The 27,623-nt window shown below is 41.3% G+C and overlaps 1 protein-coding gene across 1 annotated transcript in view; it reads left to right on the top strand.

The window, feature by feature from the left end:
- LAMA2 (laminin subunit alpha 2) overlaps positions 1-27,623 on the top strand; it is a 450,699-nt gene that overhangs the window by 166,361 nt on the left and 256,715 nt on the right. Inside the window, exons 5-10 of the mRNA XM_034766884.1 lie at positions 6,080-6,259; positions 9,905-9,994; positions 11,507-11,624; positions 13,294-13,472; positions 15,878-15,977; positions 20,569-20,729. Coding sequence (XP_034622775.1) covers positions 6,080-6,259; positions 9,905-9,994; positions 11,507-11,624; positions 13,294-13,472; positions 15,878-15,977; positions 20,569-20,729 — 828 coding nt within the window. The remainder of the gene's footprint in view (positions 1-6,079; positions 6,260-9,904; positions 9,995-11,506; positions 11,625-13,293; positions 13,473-15,877; positions 15,978-20,568; positions 20,730-27,623) is intronic.

Below are 27,623 nucleotides of genomic sequence, written 5' to 3'. Positions count from 1 at the left end.
TCCCCGCCGGCCCGGCTGACCTCCCGATTTTCCCGGACATGCCCGGCTTTTGGGGATTTCCCCCCGGACGGGGATTTGAGCCCCCCAAAAGCCGGACATGTCCGGGAAAATCCGGACGTATGGTAACCCTATCTTAGCTAAGGCTGTAGAGCAGACTCATTAATCTCTCTCTCTAAGTAGTCTTGGTGCCACTAGATGGGACAGAACACCACACCCAGGAGGTGTGTGGGTTACATAGACATTTGGGCTTAGGCTGGGGCTCTGGTTCTAGGACGGTCCCAGAGTTCAAGCTGCAGCCCAAATGTCTACTCTGAAATTAAATAGCCCCCTAGCCTGAGCCTGAGCCAGCTGCAGGTGTCTAATTGCAGTGTAGCCATACCTTCAGTCCTCAGCCTGACTGCTAACGCTACCAGTTTAGGCAGTAGTTTTGCAATGTTGACATCTGTAAACTTGGACTGACACCACTGATTAATTTTTCAGAGGGATCAAGGGCCTGATCCCCAATGTCTTTGATGGAATTTGGATCAAGCACCAAATAGCCAACAAATGATAAATGTATTATTAATGGATCTCCTAGAACTGGAAGGGACCCTGAAAGGTCATCAAGTCAAGTCCAGCCCCCTGCCTTCACTAGCAGGACTAAGTGTCCCAGATCCCTAAGTGTCCCCCTCAAGGATTGAGCTCACAACTCTGGGTTTAGCAGGCCAATGCTCAAACCATTGAGCTATCACTTCCCCCTGGGGAGAGGGATAGCTCAGTGGTTTGAGCACTGGCCTGCTAAATCCAGGGGTGTGAGTTTAGTACTTCAGGGGGCCACTTTAGGGATCAGGGCAAAATCAGCACTTGGTCCTGCTAGTGAAGGCAGGGGGCTGGACTCAACTTGATGACCTTTCAGGGTCCCTTCCAGTTCTAGGAGATAGGTATAACTTTGAATTGCTGACAAAGGCTAAAACTGGCAATCTGGAGTTTGAAGATTCTAGAGCCTTTTACCAGTCTCCTTTTAACAAAAACAAAAAAACCCCCAAATTTAAAAGGGCTCCAGAATTTTGCATTTTTGAGAAAATTGTACTTCCTGTAAGAGGTGAGCCTTCAGCCTTTTCCCCCCAACCGATTTAGCACATTCTGCTGTTTAGTCCTGAACACAAAGGAAGTAAGCGCCTTTTTTTTAAGGGTTTAAGGAGTCTCCAGATTGATATGAATGAGATTCACATTTACAGGTATATTCTGAGAAGCCAATAGTACAGAACCAAGCAGTGCTGTCTTTGTAAGGGTATGGTGCCTCGTATCTATTGGCTAAATCCTTTCTGGGTTTAGATATGCACAACTGTTGCTGAAACTTTCAACCTAATGTAATATTTCCTCTTAGCTGCTGCAGCAACAAAGAAAAATTAAAATGACAAATATACTTTCAGGAGAATTGAATTCCATATTATACTATGATTTATTAATAACCATTGCTTTGACAAGAAACAATCTGTTTAAATATCTCATGGAGGACAATGTCTCTGACAAATTATTTTTCATCCAAAAACGACAAATGTGAGAATTGCAGTACTATAGAAGAGGAATGGCCAGGGGAAGCAATTTAAGTTTCAGGTTCAATTGGAACAAGAAGATGACAAAAGCAAGCAAAGTAGAACTGAAGAGAGGAAGTCCTACTTAGCCTAAGCTGTAGGGCATAGCTGTCAATGACACAATAGTATTTGCTAAACAGTTCATTAAGCTGATATTTGCCTGTATTCTTTGGGGGAATGAGTTAGCTGAGGTAGTCTGCATGCACAGCCCTTGACATTTTTCTGCAAGTTCAAAGCATTGCATTTCAAGCAGCTCTGTACTCATTAACAATACATAGAATAGGAACCGGTCTTTGGTATAATAAACTCTCTCTTTACTAAGAGAGTCAGATGTTTATTAGAAATGCTGCAAACTCTGTTTAATACACTATGTATTATACAGAGAAAGGAATTCTAACTATTTTATGTAGGAACATTATGACACAGGCTATGAGAAATCATCTGGTTAGAAATCATCTGTTACGTGTGCTTCCAGTCTATTTTTTTTTCTGTTTTGAAAACAACTCTAATGATGTCTGAAATTATGAGCTTAGGATCCTAATTTAAAAGCTCATGCTAAGAAACACCCACAGAGTTTTTTCTTTAGGCTCCGTGAACTTGCTGCTAAGGGATTGATTTGCCAATAGTAATTTAAATGAGTTGAAAATGAACTGTTTACAATGGGTTTATTCCATCATTCCATTATTAAAGGCTGCAGCAAATAAAACTACCAGTAGAAATAATTGGACAAAATGGTGGATTAAACCAGATATGTTGTAGCTGAGCTAAAATATTTGGATAACCAGCAAATGGGACCTACCCAAATAACTGCATAAAACTCATTTGACTGTTATATGCTTATTATCCATCTTCATATATTTAATACTTTTGCATAATGTTTCAGGAATATTTCACATTATGTCTTGCTTTTAATAATTTTAAGAATGAAATGTCTGCCTCCCACTCCTCAATAATTTATTGTTATGCTTCACGACAGAAGCTTCCTGCAGGGGCCAGAAAGGAATTTTCCCCTCCATTGCACTACTGGTAAGGTGCATAAAGGGGGATATTCATCTTCCTCAGAAATATCTCAAGTACTACCCACTGTCTTGCCTTAGGCAGAATACCTGGCTTGATATGCCAATGGCTTTACTATGAAATCCAAAGCAAACTGGCGAGGAGTGGAACACAGGGATGCTATGTTGGTAAATAAAGGTTATTTTGAAGTGCTGGTATTCTCCTAATGCATCTCTGAGACAGGTTCCACTGAGATGCATTCATCTTTTACAAAAGAATTACAACGTCCAGTAAAATCAGGACCTAGACTAGTTTATTTAACCATCAGCATACAGATATGCACCAGTGAAAACATCCCAGCCAGTGGTATAGTTTATCTGAAAGGCAAGTGAACATGAAGGTTTCAAGCAACATAGCCAAACAGCTGGGTTTTTTTATATCCCCAAAACAGCTTGGGACTGACTGCACTCAGAAGATTGCTTGGCAAAATAGTTCACTTCAAATACCAAAGCTGTGAGTAGAAGAAATACTGTTTTGTTGAATTCCTCAAGTAGCTATCATATGGTTTATTAATTTAAATGAGAAAATGTGCATGATTTAAAATAAGAAACAACCTTATTTGTTGAAATATGTGTTGATTTTAAGTTGAAACCATAAAGCCATATGAAGCACAAGTGTTGTCTATTTCATTAATCAAAACAAAAAGAGAAAAAGTCCCCTTTGAAGCTACAGGTGCTTTACAGAAAGCTTTAAGGTCCTCATTGGGATTTTTGTCTACTCCAAGCACAAGATCCATTAGAAATGGAAGAACAGGGAAATCCCTGTTTAGATAAAGGTGACTGAGGTTTAAGCAGATGGATATGCAATAGTTGTAAAAGAGCTTAGACTCCAAAATGAATCTAGAAAAGAGTTTATTTAGTAGCTATTTGAGGACATGCAGCTATCACTGCAGATATCAGGCCAGATTCTGATGCCCTTGTGTTGAATAGTACCTAATTCAGAAAGTGCTCCATTGAAATCAATGGCCAGTTGAATAAGTTATTAATAAATAACTTGCATCTGAAGAAGTGAGGTTCTTACCCACGAAAGCTTATGCTCCCAATACTTCTGTTAGTCTTAAAGGTGCCACAGGACCCTCTGTTGCTTTTTACAGATTCAGACTAACACAGCTACCCCTCTGATACTTATTAATAAATGCAACTGCGAGATGTGAAAAGCATGAGGTGTTTTGCTTTGGTGGCAAAACACCTTGGGCTGACCCTGGGCAAGGACCGCATCTTCCTTTTTCATTGCTTATCATCCAGCATGCTAATTGTGCTTTCCGTAAGTGCAAGAGTTTGAAAAAATGAATGTATGCTCTTGAAAAACACTAATATAAAAGTGTTAGACTGATAAAATATTGTTTCAATTTAAAGCTGAAACTTCTTTTTAAAAAACACATATTTAAATGAGTCAGAGTTAAAATTCTAGCTTCATATTCCTGATTTAATGGCAAATGTTTCCTAGGTACTTTTAGTTCTTTCCTGTTCTCTTCTAAGAAGTAGGAACATCTTAGTCTGCACTATTAATGGAGATTCTAAAATGTTTCTTGGGGGAAATTAATGATTTCTTCACAGATGCTGAAAAGAAGGAGAAATTATTTGGGTAATTTCATTTTGCCTACCTAAAATTCCCCCTACGCATTGAATTTGATAAAATAATACTCATTTATTCTCCTAAACTGAGGTGTAGTGTTGGTGTGCAATGTTTAACAGGCACCACATTTCACCAAAGAGGTGACTACATTTCAGTGGGTATGTGAAGTGATGCCTATATAGATTTAAAATTGGATTATATAGTACTTAATGATCATTCTGTATGAAAGATGCGGTATAAATGGAAATCATTACTGTGACTGGATTAGCTTGCAGAAGAGATGGGTTCCTGGCAGATAGACCCCTGAGCCTTTTAAAGTGTAGTTTTATTCTGAAAAGGCATTCCATAAAACTATAGTTATGGGGGCTCCGTGTCCATGTCACAATGACTTCCAGAGTCAACTTGGTCTTTTTGTAAGTAAAAAGGTGTCATTCCTAGTTGCTAACTGTAATGGTTCAGGAGCACCTGTAATCTCTCCCCCGGTCTCTCCTGTAGGCACTTTCTCTGCACTCTTCCCACAAGGCTACAGAAACCCCCATTCCCAGCATGCTATCACAGCTACAGGCGAGTGGCATCTTATACAGCCCCTTTGCAGCCCCTCTGAAGGGTATCCCTCACGTGACAGGTTCTGCTACCTTCACCGCTCTCCGGGTGGTATCCTACAGTTCTACCACGCTCTGACTAGATCACAGGGTGTTAGCCTCCCTCTTTCCAAATGTTTTGTTTATTCACCTAAAAGTACACAGCAGGCAGAGAGAAGTGTTTAAACAACAAAAATCTATAGGTATCTGGTCTCACCTAAACTTTATCCTTCTCTTGCAAGTTTTGGTAGTTACCATCTAGACCAGTTAACTTTGTAGCATGTTCCCCTGTAGTTCTCTCTCTCTCTCTCTCTCTCTCTCTCTCTCATATTCATGTTTTACCCCTGAACAGCTGCTGCCTGCTCAACTCCTTTCTCTCAAGGTCAGGCTCTTTAATAGTTTAGTGCCCCGTTGATCATAGGTTCAGAACTGAGAAAAATTAACCTGCCAGCATGCTTGGAGACAGGTAAGTGGGCATTTCCCAACAAATAGGTTCCCTATTGTTTCCATAAAAACCCTTGATACGCTCTCTGGTGGTAACTGATCTTGGTCATTGTATTGTTCCCTGTTTCCATGCCCTCTGGCAGCACCCTTTGATTTAATTCCATTCAGTCAGGCAGGATTATATCAAACAGGTGAACTCAGGTGAATAGGAGAGTCATAAAAGTAATACAGATAAATCCTTTGTAAAGCAACTGCTCAGTCCAACAAAACAAAACTCTTGACTCACAGGACTGTAGGCAGGAATTTGCTGCTTTATTCCACTGCTTCAAAGTGTGTGTGGGAGGGAGAAAACTCTTACTTTCAAAACAGGAAGTCAGGGAGGAGTGGTGCATGGCTCTATCCTGTAACAGTCTGGGTAACCTAGTTAACCCTATCATGATCACTTTGCTACAACTCCTTCATTCTCCACTCCAGCCCTGCACATTCAATCTGGGATCTGAAAATAGAGTCATGTTCGGTTTTTTTTCATCAGCTAGAAATAGAATAATAGAATGTAGTTTCTGGAAGGGACCTCGAGAAATCATATCATAAAGATACACCAATCAGAAGTTAACACTCCAGACCATAGAGTAAAATGTTTTGGTTTTCCACAAGTGCTCAAGAATGGTATTTTATTACATGTGATGTTTTGGGGGCAGGGGGATATTTGCTTTCTAAAAAAGAAAATATTTGAAATAGTACATGCTCACCTGCCTCCTTATCTGGTTTGACACCATAACCATGACATTTGCTGGCATCTTCACAAGCAATATTCATTTAACCTGATCATTTCAATAATTCTGTCTTTAGATTCACACATCACTGATCAATGGACGACCTAGTGCTGATGATCCTTCCCGAGTATTGCTGGAATTCACTTCAGCTCGCTTTATTCGACTGAGATTTCAGAGGATACGGACACTGAATGCTGATTTAATGATGTTTGCACACAAAGATCCCAGTGAAATTGACCACATAGTTACAAGGAGGGTAAGTTCTGGTAAAGACACAGAACTATATAATAGATGCTGAACTATCCTTACTAAGACTGTATCTGCCTTTGATCACCACAGGAAATCTTGGAAGAATATGAATAACTTCTGTTAGCTGTCAAATTTCCAGGGGCAGATAAATGGCTCTCCTTTCTTCAGTCTTTTTTTTTTCTTCATCTCAACAGAAGGGAAAGTTTGTTTATATTTTCTGTTTAATGGTGTTATTAACGTGACGAACCAGTAGGAGTGCTACTCTGGCTGTAAAGATATGTGGGATTATTGTGCAGATGATCTGCAGGAAATTGTTGTCAGGTAATGTCTTTTGCCCCTCATGCCATTCCCTCAATATCCTTTGGATCATTGCACAATACTGGCGTTAACATTTTAATTCAAGAGATTTCTTTCATTATTATTATTCATATCAGTTTTAAAACATGTTTTAGTGTATAAGAAAAGAGGGCGTGCAGTGCTTTCATTCTCATCTCTGCACAGGTTAGTGTTTTACTCTATATGTTGTCATTTCGAAGACATATTCCATTTGGTAGCTAAAGTTTCAGGACTTTGTCTGGTGTTACACTAGTGCTTGTAGGAAACTTCCCAGCTGTGTGAACACCAGCTAGCAACTAGGTAAACTTGACAGTTTGGGTGGGGAGAAGAGACTTGGAATAATTTTTGTGAGGGGAAAATAAACCTCGTAAATCCTGAGGTCAAAATCTGATTACCCTTCCCCACTTATTGACAATATGTCTTTAAGGTGGAACAATGATTCTACCATTGCTGTGAATGTTATTTATTTTAATAGCTCCTAACTGTAGACAGTAATATTCTGGAATCTAATTGTTCATATCTCAAGACAGGATGCACAGCTGATCTAAACTAGGCAGCCTTGACAACTGAATCATTTAGCTAAGGCCTCTTTGTGCTACTCAAGCCCCAGTAGGAGGATCCACAGGTAGCTAAAACGAGCACAGTGGTTTCTATACTACCTACTTGTGGCTGCTGCATCCAGATGGTGTGGACAGGGGAAAGAGGACAACTATTATTCCATTATATCCCGCCCACCCATTCCCTGCTGCCTCAGCAGACCCTTTGGGGCCATATTGGCTGACACATGTTTACAGTAAACTTTAGGCTAAGTGAAGAAAACAAAGGTTAGGCAAAAATGGTCAATTTTCAATATGGCAACAGTTTAACAATATGTGCCCAAGGTTACATACTAGATCTACTATTGTTTAATGTATTAATGACCTGGAAAATGGGGTGAGCAGCAAATTAGCAAAATTTGAAAATAACCCAAAATTACACAGTCTAGCCAAGATTATAGAAAAATGTGAGGCACTTCTAACCAGACTAGGTGAATAGTCAACAAGATGGCAGTTGAAACTGGCTTTTGACAAATGCATGGTAATGCACAGTGGAAGGAATAATTTGAACTGCTCATATATTTTGCTGGTTTAAAATTAATTGTAACTATTCATGAAAAAAGACATTGCAATAAGCTCAGTGAAAAGGCTTTGTTCAAGATGCACCAGTGGCTTAAAAAATGTTAGAATGGAAAGTAAGACTGATATTATTATAATGCCTTTAGGTGGGCATTTAGGGTGGGCAAACTTTTTGGCCCGAGGGCCACATTGGGATTGCAAAACTGTATGGAGAGCCGGGTAGGGAAGGCTGTGCCTCTCAAAACAGCCTGGCCCCCGTCCCCTATCCGACCCCGCCCACTTCCGGCCCCCTGACTGCTCCCCTCAGAACCTCCCACCCATCCAACCTCCCCTGCTCCTTGTCCCCTAACCGCCCCCTCCCGGGCCCCCCTGCCCCTAACCGCCTGGGGACCCCACCCCCTATCCAACCCCCCGCTTCAGTCCCCTGACTACTCTGACTCTTATCCACACCCCTGCCCCTTGACGGTCCCCCAGGATCCCATGCCTATCCAACCCCCCCCCCCATCCCCTGACCCCTATCCACACCCCTGACAGCCCCTCTGGGACTCCCATGCTTATCCAATCCCCCCACATTCCCTGACTGTCCCCCAGAAGCTCCGCCCCATCCAACTGCCCCCTGCTCCCTGTCCCCTGACTACCCCCTGGGACCCTCTGCCCCTATCCAAGCCCCTGGCCCCCGCCCCTTTACCAGGCCGCTCAGAGCAGCATGTCTGGCAGCCATGCCGTCCGGCTGGAACCAGACACGCTGCCGCGCTGCTTGGCAAGAGCCAGAGTGCTGCCCATACGGAGGCGTGGCTGCAGGGGAGGGGGGACAGAGGGGCTAGCCTCCCCAGCCGGGAGCCCAAGGGCTGGGCAGGACAGTCCCGCGGGTTGTAGTTTGCCCACTTGTGCTTTAGGTAAATCAGTGGTATGTCCTCATCTGGAGAACAGTGTTCAGTTCTGATCCCTTCTTGGGAAAAGGATATGTCAGAAATATAAGGTGTACAAAGACAGGCAATGACAAATATCAGAGGAATGTGAAGACTTCCATATGAGGAAAGACTAAAAAGAGTGGGTGTGTTCAGCTTAGTTAGGGGATATTTTCAGTCTAATTAAGCTGGGAGAGAGGTCCCTGCCAAGCCAGACCTTGTCTTCAGTCTTCTACAGAATCTCGTGAAGCTGTGCTACTGCCAATTAAGTTTTGTATGGTTACATGCATCTCGGGGTTCTAGTGTGGGATCTGTAAGACCAGCCATAAATCTCTCCCATATATAAGCAGCTTAGCCCTACTGAAGCCTGTTTATTTGAAGGGTCTTGCAAGTATTCTTTCACTACCATGGATGCATTCCTGGCTTTTGTCTGGGTCATTTATCCCCACCAAAATCAGAAGGGAATGGTCAATGGGTGGACTGCTAGACTATAAGTACAAGGATAGCTCAGTGGTTTGAGATTGACTTCCTAAGCCCAGGGTTGTGAGTTCAATCCTGGAGGGGGGCATTTAGGGATCTGGGGCAAAAATCTGTCTGGGGATGGGTCCTCCTTTGAGCAGGGGGTTGGGCTAGATGACCTCCTGAGGTCCCTTCCAACCCTGATATCCTATCCTATTAAACAGGATAGGGAACTCTCCCTTCTCTCCACCCCCATTTCCTATCAGGTCAATCTGCAGACCAGCAGAAGTTTTTAACTGTACTTCTCACTGTCTGGGGCATGCCAAAGCATTACCTTATTGAGATGACCAAAGGCCATTGTTACATAGCATTTGTTTATTTAAAAAAAAAAGGTTCTTTCTTTAACACATAGTATGTATTTGCTGAGTAATTTTGTACCATTACTATTAGTGTACTTTCATCATGTGTTCTGAGCTTTCTTCCTTCACAGGTGTAAAATCTACATATATGACCTGCTCTTTTATGTTGTGAATATTTAGCCTTTATTTTTTCTATATCTGTGTGCTGTATGTGAACTGTGAGCCATATTCTATGCTGTATAAATTGGTGCAGCTCCCCTGACTTCAGTGGAGCAATGACAGTTTACACCAGCAGAGAATTTGATCCCTTTTCTTTTTCACTGAGGCCTGAATCTGATGTTCAGGAAGCAGATACCTATCATACCATCTGCTGTATTTCTAATACATAACAAGGAAATAAAATAAGCAGTTTCAGTACTTGGCCACCTGCAGCTTGCAATCCATTTGGCAATTCCTTCTCTGTTTTGTCTTACAGTATTACTATTCTGTAAAAGATATATCTGTTGGAGGCATGTGTATCTGTTCTGGCCATGCAAGGGCTTGTCCTTTGGATCCAGCAACTAACGTACGTATATTTCTAGGCTCCTTGTTCATGGTGTAGAATATGAATATTCCCCATTGACAGAGTTCTGTGAATTGATGTCTGTTCCCACAATATAACGAAAACCTGTGCCAGGGTGAAATAACGTTGGCAGTCAGAATGATGGACTTTGAAATCCACCATCACAGTAACAGTGAAAGATTTTCTCTTTAAAAAAAAAAAAAAACCTGAATAAATCCATTTTGAAAACTCTCCAGCTCTGACAGCAAGTTACATGATTTAGCTTTGGAGACTGAATGCCTCAGTCTTTCTATTCCTTCCATGGTATTAATCATGATTCTTCTTAAACAAACATCACCAATTTAATGGTTATAATTTCTTCTGTATTTTTAGCTTTCCACACAAGTTCAGCTCTATCAGAACATAATCAAATAAGGAATTCAGTTCAAGACTGATTCTCCAGCTTCTTCCCAATTCCGTACACATGCACAAAATGAAATTGCTGAATTTATCTATAATGCTACTAGGATACAACAGCGTGAGATTGCACCCAGCTTTCCCTTATGGAGAAATCCTGTAGAATTTTATAGAAAATAATAATCTTTCTATAGAATTCTGAACCATCCTCTAGAATTGAATAGAAAATCATATCCCTGCTATAAAGTGAAATAGGATATTTCAAAAGCCCTCTAGAAAAATCTCGTTCTGTAAAAATATCTATAGTTCTAAATAATTTCTATAGAATCCTGTTGGTTTTATTCTTATAGGCCTTTTTCATAAGATCTGCATAAGAAATGCTGCACCGTTTCTGCAGTTATTCTTAAAGAACAGCTGTCAGACTACAATCATAGCCTTAGAGCTATGCCTTTCCATTGGGCTTGCCTTGGAAGAGTGATGGTAACATTGCAGAACCAGAAAGGGTTCTCTAGAAAATTCTGTCTCGATGTTCTGCCTATGCAACACAGGAAGGGGTTGTAGTGGGGTGAAGTATCCTGTTCTGCCACTATGCAAATATTTGAATTGTGTTAAAACTATAATACATAGAAAAAAATTAATGAAATATACATGGAATCTGGTGTGGATCACTTTGCTTGCAATAATTTGCATAAATGTATTGCTGGAAAGGGACAGGTGTCAAATATATAAGATCATTATAAAAATATGATGAATAGATTTTAAAGGCCCACTGAAGAAAACAGGATAATATAAGAGAGGGTGTCAGTCATAGGTGGGCTGGTTTGCATGTACACCTCTAGCCCGAGAAAATGTGACCCGATATAACATGAATTCAGATATAACGTGTTAAAGCAGTGCTCCGGGGGGGTGGGGCTGCGCACTCCGGTGGATCAAAGCAAGTTCGATATAACGCGGTTTCACATATAACACGGTAAGATTTTTTTTTTTGCTCCCAAGGACAGCGTTATATTGGGTTAGAGGTGTATTCCTAACCTCCACCTGTCTCAGAGCTCTTCTTTTTGCTTTGTTCTAACATCATGCTGTGTTAATACTTTTTTCATTTTTTTTAATGTCAATTAGAGATCGACTTGTCAATGTGAACACAACACATGTGGAGAAAGTTGTGATCATTGCTGTCCTGGGTTTAATCAAAAGCCCTGGGGAGCTGGGACGTTCCTGGTCAAGTCTGAGTGTGAAGGTAAGTTATAAAAAAGCAAAGCAAAATAAAAAAGTGTTAGCTTACCTCTTGGTCAGCTCTGAGTAGTATTTAGTCCTTAAGCCTCTGCAGAATTCATTTAACTTCAAAATAACACTTGCAAGTGATTGTAAATGTAAACCACATGTTCAGATCCACTATGCTGTTTTTTACCATATAATAAATAGATGTGGTTTTGTTTGAAAAGTTTTGATTAAACAGATTTCCACCAAAAAATGGAGTTTTGTCAAAATTAAAATGTTTTGAGAATGTCAATTTTGATTAAATTTTCAATAGGAGAATATCAAAACAATTTGTTTTGACTTTCTCATTTTGTTTCGATAAGGTAAAGATGGTTAATTTCAATTCAGTTCATTTTGACTAAGATATTTATATATTTATATGAAATGTTTCAACATTATCTAATGAAATAATTTGATATTTGTAAATCATTTTTTTCAAAGTTTACATTTTGTGAAAAATATTGATATTCAACTTTTCATTTTGGTTTGGAATGAAAACAAAGTTCAAAAGGCTGGAATTTCTCCTATCTCTAATAATAATAGTTAACATTGATGTCACAAACTACCTTAATTTCTGAACCTATTAAAATACAAGGCTACTGTACATGAGTGTTCATATGGCTACAGGAGTGCAGATGCCTTTATTCTAATGCTCTTCGCAGCCCCTCAGGTGCAGGGCTCTCAAAATAGTGCAAATGAGCCCATAGGGTGTGATCCAAAGCATGCTGAAGTCAATGGACAGACTCTCTCTGAGTTCAGTGGGCTTTGGATCAGGGATTCCTCTTTATTAAAATTTAGAAATGATAATTACCAAAATTTTACTTTTATACAAACCAGGCACCAAACTTGTTTATAACACACAGGAAAATATTAGAGGTTGGCCAGGGAAGTGGAATTTAGATCCCGGTTAAGTTGAGCCTAAGGTTGTGGGTCTGAGGCCAAAATGTGGTAAAAGGGTTGATTCAATAGTGCTGAAATCTTACAGACTGTTTTACACATTTTAATGCTGGAAATCTCATGAAGCAAACCAGAATATTGTCCTCTTGTAATTTTGGGTCCAGCCTGGAACAAAAGCCAAAGGGGGCAATTTTGGATCTGAAGATTCAACTTTGAACTGCCCTGAAATTTGAAGGGGGTTGGATTCGAGGTCTCTGTTCCGACCATATCCAACATACATTATATGTAGATGAAGTACTTCCATTGAGCTTCCTTTTTAGCTTTGATGAATATTAATGTCGCTAAGAGTTTTAACATTTCAATAGATTCTTTGTAGTTCTTGTATCTTCTTGTCTTGTACTATCCAACTTTCTCATGAGCAACATGTGCATTCAGCAAAATGTTATGGGATCACCAATTTAAAATGGCATATTGCAGCATTTTTTTTTTTAAAAAGGGCTTTTTCCAAAGACAAGTCCCCTAGAAAGAAATATTATCTGAAGGAACTCCAGGCACCATTTGAGAGTGGACCTTATTATATTTAAGAGCTGAAGAAGTGGTATGCTCATGAGTAAAGATGCTATTTGTTTCAATGTTCATGGCATAGATGTCAAAATGATGAAAGAATCTTGTTAATACTTCAGTAAAAATGTTATTTCTGCATGTCTGTAGCCTGGGTGTGAGGTTTGCTATTATAGTTGTCTCTTTTTCAGAATGCAATTGTCACGGGAAGACTAAGGAATGTTACTATGATCAGAATATTGCAGACAGAAATCAGAGTTTGAATATCCATGGAGAATACACTGGAGGTGGAGTGTGTATTAATTGCACACACAACACTGCAGGCATAAACTGTGAGACCTGCACTGATGGTTACTTCAGGCCAAAAGGGGTAAAGTATGCTCTGCTGTCGCTTCTGTGTAGTTCAAGCTATCACTTCTGTGTGGGGAGTTAGGTTATTAAGTAGAGAAGACACACTTTTGATTGCCATTTTATGAAGGTTAAGTTCTAATTCTGACAGCAAACTAGTCGCCTTTCACAGTTAGAAATCTGTAAAGTAGATGTTCACAGGAATATGAAAGCAAATTGTGTTGATATGAAAGAATGTACTTAAGGTCAGGGCCTCCAGCTAGTACTTCAGTTTGAATTAAAGGAGGATGCAATCCTGTAAACACAGCTTTTGCATCGTAGAGAATTTCAGCATACATTCTCAGAAAGCAGAGATATTGCTGTAGTTGTTGGGGGTGGTAAGGAAATTGGGAGAAAGGAGAATTTCTAATTTGTTTAAGCTCTTTAAATATAATGTAGTAGTACTTCTAAATCGTTCTGTTAGCATCTCCTGACCTTTATCAGGCATGGCCAAAATGCAGTTGCAAACTAGACATAATAAACAAAATTCTACAATATATCCTGGGATGCCTTCCACTTCAATAGAAAGAGATATGGTCTGTGGAAATGCTACACTAAATTCCAGAAGGTGATGCTCAATCTCGGTCTGAATTGAGGCCATGAGAAGAAGCATTACCTACTGAGATCCATTATCTCCATGGTCTGTCATTACTCTGTATTAAAGATACAGAGAGCTGCTCTCTCTATTCTGTTTACGTGTGCCTCTTGGGTGACTGGAGTTTCCTGGTACATTATCATTGTGGCCCTCAGTTCAGTAAAGTTTGGCCACTGGGCCTGATTGTTCTTCCCTCTACTACCATGGAGACTAACAACAAATGAACAAAATTAAAAATTCCCCCTATATAGCAAGGTTGGACTTTGTCTTCAAAGCATATAGAAGAAAGAGTTTTGGTCTCTTGTCACCAGCTGAATGGTTTAAACTTATTTTGGAGCAAAATGTAAGCAGTCCTCCAACTACTAATTTTTGTGTCCACAGTCAATTGTGAGTATAGAAAATGTGGACAAGCTTCTGAAAATACAGTAGGAAGGCCAGACTTTTGAAAATGTAGGGCTAAATGACTTGTCCAGGGTCACAAAGAAAGAGTATGGCCAGCCTGGGAATAGAACTCTCACATCCCAAGTCATATGGAGGTATTTTCAGAAATGCATGAATGACATATAGGAGCACAAGTTTCATTGACTGTCAATAAGAATTGTGCTCTTAAGTCACTTTGGCGCTTTTGAAAATACCACTCTAACTTCTTTGTCTTAACCATGAGAATATTCTTTCTTCCTAATAATGGAAAAAGACTGTGAAAACATTCTCAAGGTTCAGTGTGGTTTTAGCAGCTTTCCATGTTCAGAGATGCTGGTTCATCAATGGTAAAAATGCCGAATCTTGGAATAAGGGTGAGGATACACAGGGTTCAATCTGTGTTGGGTCTTGTCCCCTGAGTTGTTGGGGATCAGGCACAGAATGGAAGTGTTAATAAGCTTTTACACTCAACATGATAGCTCTTTGCTGCTTGTGCCCAATTCATCAGGCAACACCAAGTAGAGGTCAACTGACCTTACGGACACTTGAAACGAACAGCTACATGGGGTCCCAAAATGATGGGGATACTCACAGAGGGAAATATGATTGCACTTGCCAGTCATAATCAATATAAGTTCCATCCCCTTCCAGGTAAATCCTCTGCTGCCCACAGGGAAAAAAGAATGATGGAATCTGGACACCTAGATTTCTCTGCACTTTTTGCTTTTTGTCCCAGGCATACTGTTATAATAAAATCTGGGCCTTGTCTGGTTCCTTTTCTAAGATGAAAAAAGGGAAGGTGAAAGCAAATTGTTCAATTGTCTAGTGTTCACTTTTCTTCATTTATCCTGTAGTTTAATTATTGTTTTTCGCTCATCTCAGACCGTGTAACTGAACTATTCCACTTACAATAAGTTTCAATCCATGCTTCTCATTCATTATCACAATGCTGCAGAATTTAGCTACTCGAAACCCAAAAAGGTTTAAAAACTAAAGCATGCCTTCACTCACTGTAATTAAAAAATGATAAAAACATTTCTGTTAACATTAGTTTATATACAACACTTTTTATTTAACAAACTAAATTTGGGACCTCAATTACTCGAGTGTCTCTTTGGTAAAAATTTGCTAAGATTAACATGCAGACTGAATAACAAACTAATAGACTGAATGAACAATACTGTTTCAGTGTTTGTTAAAACTTGCACATTTATTTGAAACAAACAAACCCTAAACACAGTATGATTCAATCCTGATTTTGTTGTTGTGGGTTTTTTAAATTAAGTACCAGTTTCTAATTTTTAAAAGGTAAGATTTAGCTTTGAAACTCACTGGATTTTTTTTTTTTTTATACTTTTATTTATTTCTGGTAGGTATTACCAGATGACCCTAACCCGTGCCAGCCATGTTCCTGTAATCCAGTTGGGTCTTTACATGCTACTTGTGTCAAGGATGAGAAAAGTGCGGAAGGAGGTGAGATCCCTGACAGTTAGATTACAGTTACAGTGTTAAACATTGTGCACAACATTGTTAAAATGAAAGCTGAATTATCTCCCTTCACTGAGCCAGCCCTCACAGTAGACCAGTGCTAATTCATTCACATGGTCACTAAGCCGCTTGCGCTCTCACAGCGTTCTCTCATACTGTCTTTCAGTTTTGCAGCCTGCAGGCGGTGCACGTTGGGAAGAATATTCCCAACTGAACTCTTCTTATGTTGGCTTTTCCCATTATTCCATGGTTCTCTGAAATGTGGTAGATACTGGCATTCAAATATATATATATATACACACACACACACACACACTAGACCTCCTGCCAAACTCAGCCTATAGCATATCTCCTGATTCTGTGCTGGGAAGCAAGATGCGTGCATGAAGCACACAGCATGCAGTTGCATCCTTGTAAAGGATTTTCTAGTCCTCTTGCCAAGAGCAAAGAGCTTTCTCTTTCAGAGACAGAGATTAAAATAAAGCAGAACCTTAATCTTACACTCCCTTTTCTTCGGCGTGCCTATTTGCATTTGAAAACTAGGAAAAGTCCCTTTGACAGGTGTCACATTTACCTACCATCTCTATTATTACTTTAGGATTATAAATTTTTCATCTTAGTTTCTCTATAAGAGCCATCTTAAAATAGAGAACATGCTGCTTTCTTGTAGCTTGGAAACAATGTGTTGTTGACATTTGGTTGGAGTGCAGCAGAACTTCAAGGTCAGGTTTTAAGAGATTTTTTTAATTGGACTAATTGTACACCATTGATAAGAGATACTCTAGTGATCTTTTTTCCCCCCAAGTAATTCAATGGAACATAAAAGAAGCACAACAGAGCTGTAAATACAGAGCCCAGAGGTACAAAATCTACTACATTACCCATGTACTGATTACATGCATTAAATAACATGATTAAAGATTCTAGATAGAATGATAGAGCCTGATTAATACAGAAGTGAAAGGAACAGTATATCACACAGATTAATAGGAAATTGTGTAGAAGCTGAAGAGAACATGACTCCCAGGGTTAGAAAAGATACAGCAAGACAATGCGATGTCTTTAGCAAACCGTGGATAAGAGTGCACAGGTTATAGATGAAGGATTTAAAAAACTAAAGGCTACCTTCATGCTATTAAAAGGGATACCTTTTATTCAAACATCTGCTACTGCTGATGTCAGTCTCTTTAGTAAAATAATGAGGCTATCATTTTGAGAGAAAAAGGCCTTAATTAAAGAAATGTGGTGCCATGCATGCATTTCTCCAGGTAGCTGTCAGCTACAGTACAGTTTATTTCTCATACCTACTGAACTAACCACAGTAGGGGGCATTCTACAGAGTTTTGTACTGCGGCGAGCAGGATTTTAAACCTGCTTCAAAAAACTGCATCCACCAGGCCCTTCTTGAAACCTTGTCCTCCCTTGCTTTTGTGATTCTTGTCTTCCCCTGGTTCTCCTCCTGCCTCTGTAGTCATTGTGCCAGTGTTTCTTCTGATAGATTCTGCTGCTCCCCTTTTCCTCTTTCTGGTGGTGTCCTTCAGAGCTTTATCGTTGGTCCACTCCTCATCTTTCTCCACAGTCGTTCTCTAGTGTCTCGATCCATCCAATTCCATATTTCAGTGTCTCTCTTTAACATGTCTACCTGGATGTCTTGACATTTTTTCCCTCTCTTCACACCATTAAACCTTTTGTCTAGGCCCTCATCTCCTAGCTTGACAGAAGCTCCTGACAACCCTCTTCAGCTCCATCTATGTTAGAACACTCTTTTAGTTTCTCTGCTGGCTCTGTCTTCTCTACCATATCAGATACAGCCCCCCTCCCACACACACCTTTAAGGTCTCTAACACCTCTGTCCCTCCTTGCTTGTTCTTGTAACTTGTCATATTGTCCTCCAACTCTTTATTCTGCCAATGATGCTAGCCTCAGTTGTCCATTTGTCCACATCTCCAACAAACTCCTCCAGTCTTTTCTCCATGCCAGCCTTCATTCATGGAATACCCTCCCTGAAGCAGTCTGTGCAGAAGGACAAAACACCCTCTCTGAAAAAGGCTGTAAAGCCACTCTTCCTTCCTCCTTGAAGTCCCTCTACAAAAACCTTTTCAATTATGTTGCTTATGGAAAAGGACAATTTGTTATGGCTGGCTAAAAGGCCAGTAAGGGAGTTCTGCTATTTATCTTATATATATTTAAAATTAGCAAACTCAAAACAATCTGTGCCTACAATTAGACTACATAATCACATTTCTGGCCATCGTATCTTTATCCTTGCTCCCCTATTACCTCCAGTTATTTGTTACTCATTGCCTGTTGTCTTAAATTGTAAATGCTTTGGGACTGGAACTGTTGGTGGTGCTACTGTTGTTAAAGTCTTAGAAGTCTTGTTTGATAGTCTCTTAGATGGGCTCAAGGATGATAATAACTGTCATCCCATGTGGTGTTTGGGATTCAGCTGGAGCTGGTAGGGATGCGATGTCACCTGGGTCCCTCTCTTTCTGGCCTGTTCTGATCAGGATTAGGATGATGAAGGGCTGGGTTCCCGGGAAAAGGTGGAGTGGCAGCCATGATCATGAGGCTCATTCCAATAAATTCTGACTGTTCTTTCTATCTGTTCTTCGTTTTGTTCTTTCATACTTTCCCTACAAAAATCTTTCTTTTAAGGACCCCAAAAGGGAGTGATGGGTGGAATAGCACATCCCGTCATTATATTGTCTTCCAATTAGGCCTAATATCAGATATGCCAATTTTGGCTCATTAACCTCTGGTTCCACGTCTCCTATTTTTAACAAGTATAACTTTAACACAGTCCTTGAATCATATCAACTTGGCCTGTTACGTTTAGACTAATTTAGTTTCTCTGTCTGATTCTCTTGCACCTGTTTATTTTCAAGAAAACATGTTATAATGTGACCTACTTTCCATGGTAAATTCCTAAGTAGGCAAAAGTTATAGACCAATTGTCACAACAGCTCTTATACTGCAAGTATCACTGTAATATCTAGGCACAGATCCAAACTTTTTTCCTTACAGATCCCTGTTCATTTCTGTCTTGGATATGTGTTCACTAGCTCAATGAAACCCTATGTACTTAAAAAAAAATATTGTACCCAGCCAATTGTGAAGGAAGTACTATGTATTGAGCCCATAATATGTTACCTTGACAGAATCTCTATTTCAGTGAAGATAGCAAAAAACCTCTCATCCAAGACAGCAACTGAAAAAAGCCAATTTACTTGAGTATTTGTAAACTGAAATGAGTCTGTTTCTTGTCTGAATGAAAGGCTGAGAAACATGATCAATTCCAATGGAATTTCTCTATATACTTGCAAATCAGAATGAATACACATTAGATATATTGAAACACATTCCAGAGGAGCTGGCTGGTTGTTTAACGAGAAATTGTTTGCATGGTGTAAAATGGAAATCTGCTTCTGAAGCATGTGGCACACCAAGCAATAAACAGGTTATAATTCTTAAATTTAAATGGGAAGATTATGATGATTGGGGGTATAGGCTAGTAATGAGTGCTTCTCACTGAGATGGAGGTTGCAGGATGAGCACTCTGGATATGTCAAGGCTGAGGATTATTGGGTATGAATATGTTCCACTGATAATCCTAAAGGTAAATAATGATGCTTCTGGCATAAAGAGCACATTTTAATACTGTATTTGAATCTCAAAGTGCTCATTAAACACTGATTTTCATAATAGTCCTGTGTGATAGGTTTATGTTCAATATAGAAAAGGGCCAGAACCAGAATCTTTTATGAAACCCTACCCTAGCTACAACCTTTGGTATGAATAAAATGGAGCTCTGACCAGAACAACCCTTGGTTTTGGGTTTGAAAGGCCATAATCCATGCAAAATTTTGCCAGATTAAACAGTGACCTCTTTAGCCCATCTGTAATCTATGTTACCAGTGGATAAACTGAAGTACAGAAGTTTAAATGATTCAGTTTATAATCATCCAATTCAGTGGCAGAGCTGGGATTTCTGAGACCTGGACCTCCCAGTCCACTGCTCTAAAAATTAGACAGCAATCCTTGACTGAATCAACCCATCTCTTCATCCAAGGCACTCGACTTTGGGGTGAAATAAATAATCTCCTAGTAATTTAGCTTTTAAACAACCTATAACAGCTCCAGTGGTTGGATGCTTCCTGAATCAGAGACTCCGTCATGCTGCCATTTTTTTTTTGCCTGCATATTTGTATATGTAATGCTAAATCTCAATTACAGCTGTTTATTTTAAATGTAAAGTCTGCTCAGACAGTGTGGGGTAAATAAGACCTAGATGCTGGCCCCCTGACTCACATTTAGTAGTACTTTACTCAGGGAGCAGTCCCATTGATTTCAGTGGGGTTTATTGTGGGGTTAAGGTGCTACTCGATAGGAGTAAGAGCAGCACACTGGCCCTAGGATTGTCAGCTTTTCAGGGCATGGTCTGTGCACACAATTTGTACTTGTACAGTGCCTAACACAAGTGTGGCCCTGATCCTTGCAATCATAGTACAAATAACTAATAATAAAGATAAATCAATACATATGTGGATTTAGTGTTTTCTTTTACTTTCCATAGGCATGCTCCCTGGATTCTGCCACTGCAAGACTGGCTACGCAGGTGAAAGCTGCAATCGATGTGCTTTGGGTTACAAGGGTTATCCTGACTGCGTGGCCTGTAGCTGCTCTGTGAAAGGCAGCTTGAATGATGACCCTTGTATAGGATCCTGCATTTGCAAGGTATGAGTGTCAAACTATTTTCAGCCATAGTTAATCACCATTGATATTATGAGAAATTAAAACCCATTATCCTCTGCCGTCATTGCAATGTTGTCATGCTGTTCTTTTTCTTCGAGTGATTGCACATGTCCGTTCCGCTTTGGGTGTGTGCACACCTTGTGCACAGTTGTCGGAGACTTTTCCCTAACAGTACCCGTCAGGGCAGCGTGAGTGCCCTCTGGTGCCACATGCCACTGCACACAAGTATAAAGGGCTGTTGCCCCCGCCCTCCCTCAGTTCCTTCCTACCGCAAATGATGATTGTTGTTGGAACTGCCATCTTTGATTCATCATATCTTCCCTCCCTTAGTGTAAATAGTACCTGTAGCATTAATTTGTAGTCTTGTATAGCATGTCTGTAAATAGTTAGTTTTAGAGATAAGTTTGGAATACAGTCTTTTTAGTATACAGTTGCTGGTGCCTGATTGGGTACTGGGCTTGGTACCAGACTGATGCCCTGTTCTCCTGGCTTTAAGGCTTGTTGTTCATGTAACAGGTCTAGGCCAGTGAGTGACCCATACCGCAGCTGCCTTAAGTTTGTGGGAGTGGCGCATGTAAGTGACAAATGTCACATTTGTAGAGAGTTCAAACCCTGTTGGAAAAAGGGCAGGGCTGCCAGATGCAAGCATCTGCTCAATGAGTCTGCACACCATCCATCATCAGAACCTGCCCCCACTCCAAATGGGTTCCAAGCTTGTCCGAGTTTCCTAGGAGTGCTCCTCCTGTTCTGACAGAATCCTCAGGCAGATCTGTGTCACAGGAGCCTAAGAAGAGACTCTGTGAGTCTAATAAAGATTTGGTACCACCATCCTGCAAGGAGAAGCACTAAATGGTCACAAGACTTCAGAGGTGCACTCAAAAAAAGTCACACCCCCAGGAGCAGGGTGGACCAGGAAGGGTCAGTTGAGACCATTCCCCAAAGAATTGGCACCACTTGAGGTACCTCAACAGGAGCCCTTTCCAGTGCCATTGACACCTGAGGCTTTCAAGGCAACCTGAGAGTTGCTTAATTTGTCAGTACCAACTTCTCCTCTGCTCAGTACCAGCCACTTCTACTCTTGCAGTACCTCTATGTAGGATTGCGTCTACAGGCAAGCCAGCAATGATTTGGCTGATACTCTCTTCCCAAGACTTGGAACCTCCCTCCTCGGTACCAATGGGTTCAGCTCCCCAATGGTCAGAGGAGAGAGACTCCTCCTCAGACTCAGAAGTCGTATCCTTTGTGTCCCAACATGAGCATGCCCAGCAGCGCCAGTGGGGTGCCTGCCTGCTGTGATACTGTCCACAGGCTCATCATCCTAATAGCCAGTGGTCTGCACATCATCCTAATAGCCAGTGGTCCAACCTCCATACCAGTAACCCTTCCAGACCTCTTGGGGCTTCCCTCCATGTTCCAGAACCTCTCTGTTGCCTCCCCACACTTCTATGTCAGCCAGGTGCTAGGAGCATCTGCAAGAAGGTCACCATCTTCCTTCCCCTGGTACTATGCAAGTGGAGCTGCATGCTCAGGACTCCCTGATAGAGGGATTGGAGGAGGTACCTCCTCAACCTTTAGCCTCTTCTATGTTGCCTGATGAGGCAATAGTGACTGACTCTACCTCTTCCCCTCCTGATGATTTTAGAGCTCATCAGCCATTGTTGAGTAGGGTGGCTGTAGCTCTAGATATCCAGGCAGAAGAGATACAAGAAAGATGTCACAGGCTTGTGGGTATTTTAGGTTCTGCAGGCCCCTCTATGGTAGCTCTCCCTATTAATGAAGCTATCCTGGAGCCTGTCAAGATTTTATGACTTACCCCTTCTTCTCTGCCTCCCACTCCCTAAGGGTGGAGAAAAGATATTATGTCCCTTCATGGAGGTTTGAGCACTTTTACAACCACCCTTCTCCCTGGTGGTTGCAGCCACCAACAAAAAAGGAGAGGCAAGGACACCAGTCCTCTACTCTGAAGGGAAAGGAAGCAAAAAAATCTAGATCCATTTAGCAGGAAATTTTATTCCAGAGGTTCCTGAGTTTACAGCTCAGGATTGCAAACCAGCAAGCTCTGCTGGGTTGATAGGATTTCAGCCTGTAGGCTAATGATAATATCCTACTTTGCCTCATCAAGAAGCTTGTCTTTGAACTCCAGGAGTTCTCTTCTTTGGCAGAGTAAGGCAAATTAATTGCCAGAATGGCATTGCCAGTGAACCTGGATGTTACAGATTCCGCAGCTCAAGTTATGGCCTCTGCCATCATGATGAGGCATTTATCTTGGCTGCAGGCATCAGGCCTCCCTCCAGAGGGGCTACACACAATTCAAGACCTCCCATTTGAAGGCTGTTGTCCAGTAAAACTGATCGGGGCTTCATAGCCTTAAGGATTCAAGGGTGACCCTTAAGTCTCTGAGGATCTATGCACTGGCGACAAAAAAGAAAGCCGTTCCACCCACAACATTCCCAATGGTTTCAGCTCTTTTCACCACATTTCCAGGACCTGCCTAAAAAAGGGAAGGAGTTACAAGATACATCTTCCTCCTCTACCCTCCTCTGCAGCTACCAGCTCTTCTAGGCAATCTGGGTTATCTCTAAGCAATGATTTTCACCTGCTGGTTGAGGACAGTATACACTCCCCATAGTTCCATCTTTCCTGAATGCTATTTTTGCCAACTGCTTATCCCACTTACTAAGCATTTGGACCCACATCACTATGTATTAGTGGGTCCTAAGGAAGAGGAAACTGTGATACACCCTTCAATTGATTTCTGCCTCCCGTCCCCATCCCTCTTTAGGGACCACTGTCACAAAAGGATGCTACATCAGGAGGTCCAGTTTCTGCTCCTCCTGGAGGACATACAGGAAGTTCCCATGTTGTTCAGAGGGAAGAGATTTTAGTCCTGTTACTTTCTGATCCCAACGGCAAAGGGGAGGGGTGTCCTCGGGCCTTTTTATTCTGAATCGCCACTATAGCATCTGATATCCCTTCCTTAGATCCCAGGAAACTGATATGCTGCTCTCGACTTAAAAGATGTTTATTTTCACATGACAATTCACCAGAGCCACCAAAAATTCCTCAGGTTCATGGTCAATGGATTCCACTGACAATTTGCAGTGCTGCCTTTCAGACTATCAGCAGCTTGTAGCATATTCACGAAATGCATGGCTATAGTAGCGGCATTCCTGAGCAAGTCTGGACTGCATGTATTTCCTTATCTGGATGATTGGCCAGTCCAGGTCTCTGGTACTCTCCAGTGTAGCAACTATTCAGTCCACTTTTGACATACTGGGGGCTACTGATCAAGGACAGATTTCACTGTATATCTCCTGTTTAACTAATAGAATTCATTGGAGTAGTTCTGGACTTGACTTGACACAGGTTCCAAACAAGGTGACTTATTGCTCTAGATCTAAAGGCTCATCCTCGCATCAGAGTTTGAAACTGCCTCAAACTTCTAGGACACTTGGCAGCATGCCCCTACATGGTACAGCATGCCAAACTACACCTGAGACATCTACAGGGTTGGATAGCCTTGGTGTACTCACCAGCCCATCATCATATAGACATTCAAGTACCCATTTGGGTCTTATCCTCTGTGGACTGGTGAATGTTTGCAAGTGGGGGCCCAATCCACAAAGTTATGCCAGGAGGCAATCCTCCTGTGGAATTTATGCTTCACCAGTTCCATCAGCCTGAGAGCTGCTTACGTTCCAGGAGCTCAGAATACTCTCTGTTAGCAGGTCATTCACAGGCCATCATGAGTAGTCTCTTGGACCAGACTTTTCCAGCTCCATTTTCCAGCAGTGGTGAACTCCTCAAGTGGACCTGTTTCCAACAAGAGAAAACAAAAAAATGTCATGTTTGTTCCCGAGCAGGTCACAGCTGATGCTTTCCTTCTGCCCTGGTTGAGAGGCCTACTGTATGCCTTCCCATCAGTTCCGATCCTGCCCAAAATCTTATCCAAAGTCAAGCAAGATTCCACGCACTTTATTCTAATAGCTCCAGTCAGGGCCGGCTCCAGACACCAGCCGACCAAGGACGTGCTTGGGGCGGCACCTTGGGGCAGGGCGGCGCTAGGGTTTTTATTTATGTATTTATTTTTTGGTTCATTGGGGCAGCGCTGGAGGGTTTTTTTGTTTTTGTTTCTGCATTGCGGTGCTCGGGGTGGTGGGGCTTTGGGCAGCATGACGCTGGGGAGGGCAGGGGCTTGGCGCGGCACTGGGGGGGCTGGCGCGGGGTGGGGCTCGGAGGGTGACGAGGGCTTCGGACCGCGCGGCACTTGGAGGGGGCGGGGCTTCGGCCGGCTCGGGGGGCGGGGCTTCGGGCGGTGTGGTGCTTGGGGGCGGGGATTTAGGCGGCACTGGGGCGGGGGTATGGCGGTGCGGTGCTCGCGGTGGGGGGGGCGGCGCCCCCTCTTTTTTTGCCTGGGGTGGCAAAAATGTTAGAGCCGGCCCTGGCTCTAATATGGACATATCAACGTTGGATTTTGACTTTACTAGATCTATCAATCAGACTTCTGCTCTTTCTCCTGATGGATGTGGATGTGATATCCCAGGATCACGGTCGCCTTCTTCATTCCAATCTTCAGACAAAAAACAGTTACCTACCTTTCTGTAACTGTTGTTTTTTGAGATGTGTTGCACATGTCCATTCCACGACCCACCTTCCTTTCCCTCTCTATCGGAATCTTGCTGGTAGGACAGAATGGAGAGGGGTCGGGGCAGTGCAGCCTTTTATAGCTATGTGCAGTGGTGTGAGTCACCAAAGGGAGCTCACACTGTGCCAACAGGAACCGCTCAGGGAAAAATCTCTGACAACTGTGCATGGGCTGCACGCACAACCCTAGTGGAATGGACATGTGGAACACATCTCAAAGAACAACTGTTGCGGAAAGGTAGGCAACTGGTTTTTAGCTGTGGTGATATGTGTCAAGAAATTGTGACTCCTTTTAGGGTTAATGTGTTTCTGGTCTGACTGTGACACTTCAAGTCCTGAGTACAAGTCTTAAAACAAGTAATTAGGAATCAGCTGCCATTCAGGTAAACCCAGTAGAATTATACTCAAGATAAGATATTTAAGGCATTCAGAAAGCTGTGAATTGTTTATTTCAAATTCCCACCGCCATCCGCCCAGGAGCTATACATTAAAAGCAGCTGAGCACTGTCAACTCTAAAAATAATCTGTCATATGTCTTTAAAAGAGCAAATATTCTGAACTATTGGTTTAAGGGGAAATGGCATTTAAGGCCTCTATTTTATAAGTTATGTAGTATATTTTGTCATTCTGCTGCCAAAGTTTGGACAAAGGAGATTCTCTTTTCCATTTTGGGCACTTTGTTTGGAAACCTCCAAGGTATTTCTGTCAAAGATGCTGTTAAAACCTGACTGCTGAGGCTGTATGTGCTGTAGGCTGAAATTCTTAGTGCTGTGTGTGTGTAAATTCAGAAAGCCAAATATTGATATAGCTTTTGAATTAAAACACTATTTTAAAATGATACACAACTATTTTTAGTTTTAAAAATATCCTCAATACCAGTAATGCATATGAAGGACCTGTTGTCCAAAAGATGCAGCTTACATAAGAAATAAGTCATCCTGAATATGCTCAGCAGAGAGCAACATGGTAGATACTGTGGGTTATTTTTCAATAATTTGTTGTATATGTTCCATTTGGATGTTTAATTTACAGACTCTGATACAAGTGTGTGTGTGTAAAAATGCTTCTATTAAGTTCTCAAAAGCACAAGTGTACAAAAAAGTTCCATTCTATCGTCTCATATTGAATACACTCATAAACCACCAGTGTGACAGTTGAACAGCACTGAAGTCTGTTCAGGGTATTAATCTTATCCTCACTTGACACATATATAACACTCAAATGTTCTCTGTCAGAAGTAAAATCTCTTCCTATCAGGGTTTTAATTTTTAAGCTATCGTGTCTAGAGGATCAGACTTGGGGCACATTTCATTATGTTCTGATTTGAAAATGAGCTTTGATGATGAGTTATATATTCAAAATATACTTTACTGTAGGAAACAATTCTGCACTGCCAGAAGGATGGGTTACATATCTTTTTCCACCTTCAGGGTTTAGGATTCTGTTAACTTACTGTCTGCTCACAAGAATGGTGTAGATTACTTGCAGTTGTAGAGTACAATTGTGCTCTGCTTTGTTACTGAAACTTTTATTATAACAAATACATTTACTTTTCAGTCCTCACTTTTCTTTCCTCTTCCCACCCTGCCCACAATAACACATCAGCAATTCAATTGGATCATATTAAAGGAACTTTTAGGGCCAGATTTTCAAAGTGGTTTAAAAAATTGCAGCTGCAAACATTTGTGTGCATAGAAACCACTTTCAGAGGCCAGCTACAGTTAGAGTACAGTAGTACTACAGCTTAAATTTTCAGACCAACAGCCTTGACAGTTGCTTTAAGCTTTTGATGTACAGACTCCAAATGATGTTGCTAGTTGGCGGGAGACAATGAAAACAGATATAGGAATAGATACAGAATTACCACATAATTGGTGATAACATCCTTATTTGAATCTGCCCTTTGCCTGTTTTTCTTTAGCTATGTCCCATTTTTCTCTTTTTTTTTCCCCCTCCTGTCTTCTCCCTGCCCTTTGTGATTCTGCTTTTCTCCCCCTTCAGCCACTTATCCTTTATTTGCCTCACTCTTTTCATCTCTCTAGCATCTCTGACCCAAAGGCAGGCAAGTGGCTTTCAGTAAACTTATTTCTGTGCTGCAAAGCCAGGATTATCCTAATTTACTTGTGTTATGGGCAGGCTTTCCATAAACTGTTCAGCCTCTGCTGGCCTGGAGCCAATGATTCTGATACATCTGTGCACATTTCATAGTGCGGTGTCCAGGATTAAAGGGAC

Source organism: Trachemys scripta, chromosome 3 (assembly GCF_013100865.1).
Source record: "Trachemys scripta elegans isolate TJP31775 chromosome 3, CAS_Tse_1.0, whole genome shotgun sequence".
Taxonomy (NCBI): Eukaryota; Metazoa; Chordata; order Testudines; family Emydidae; genus Trachemys; species Trachemys scripta.
Note: the sequence above shows the minus strand (reverse complement) of the source record. Positions and strands in the feature narration are given on the sequence as shown.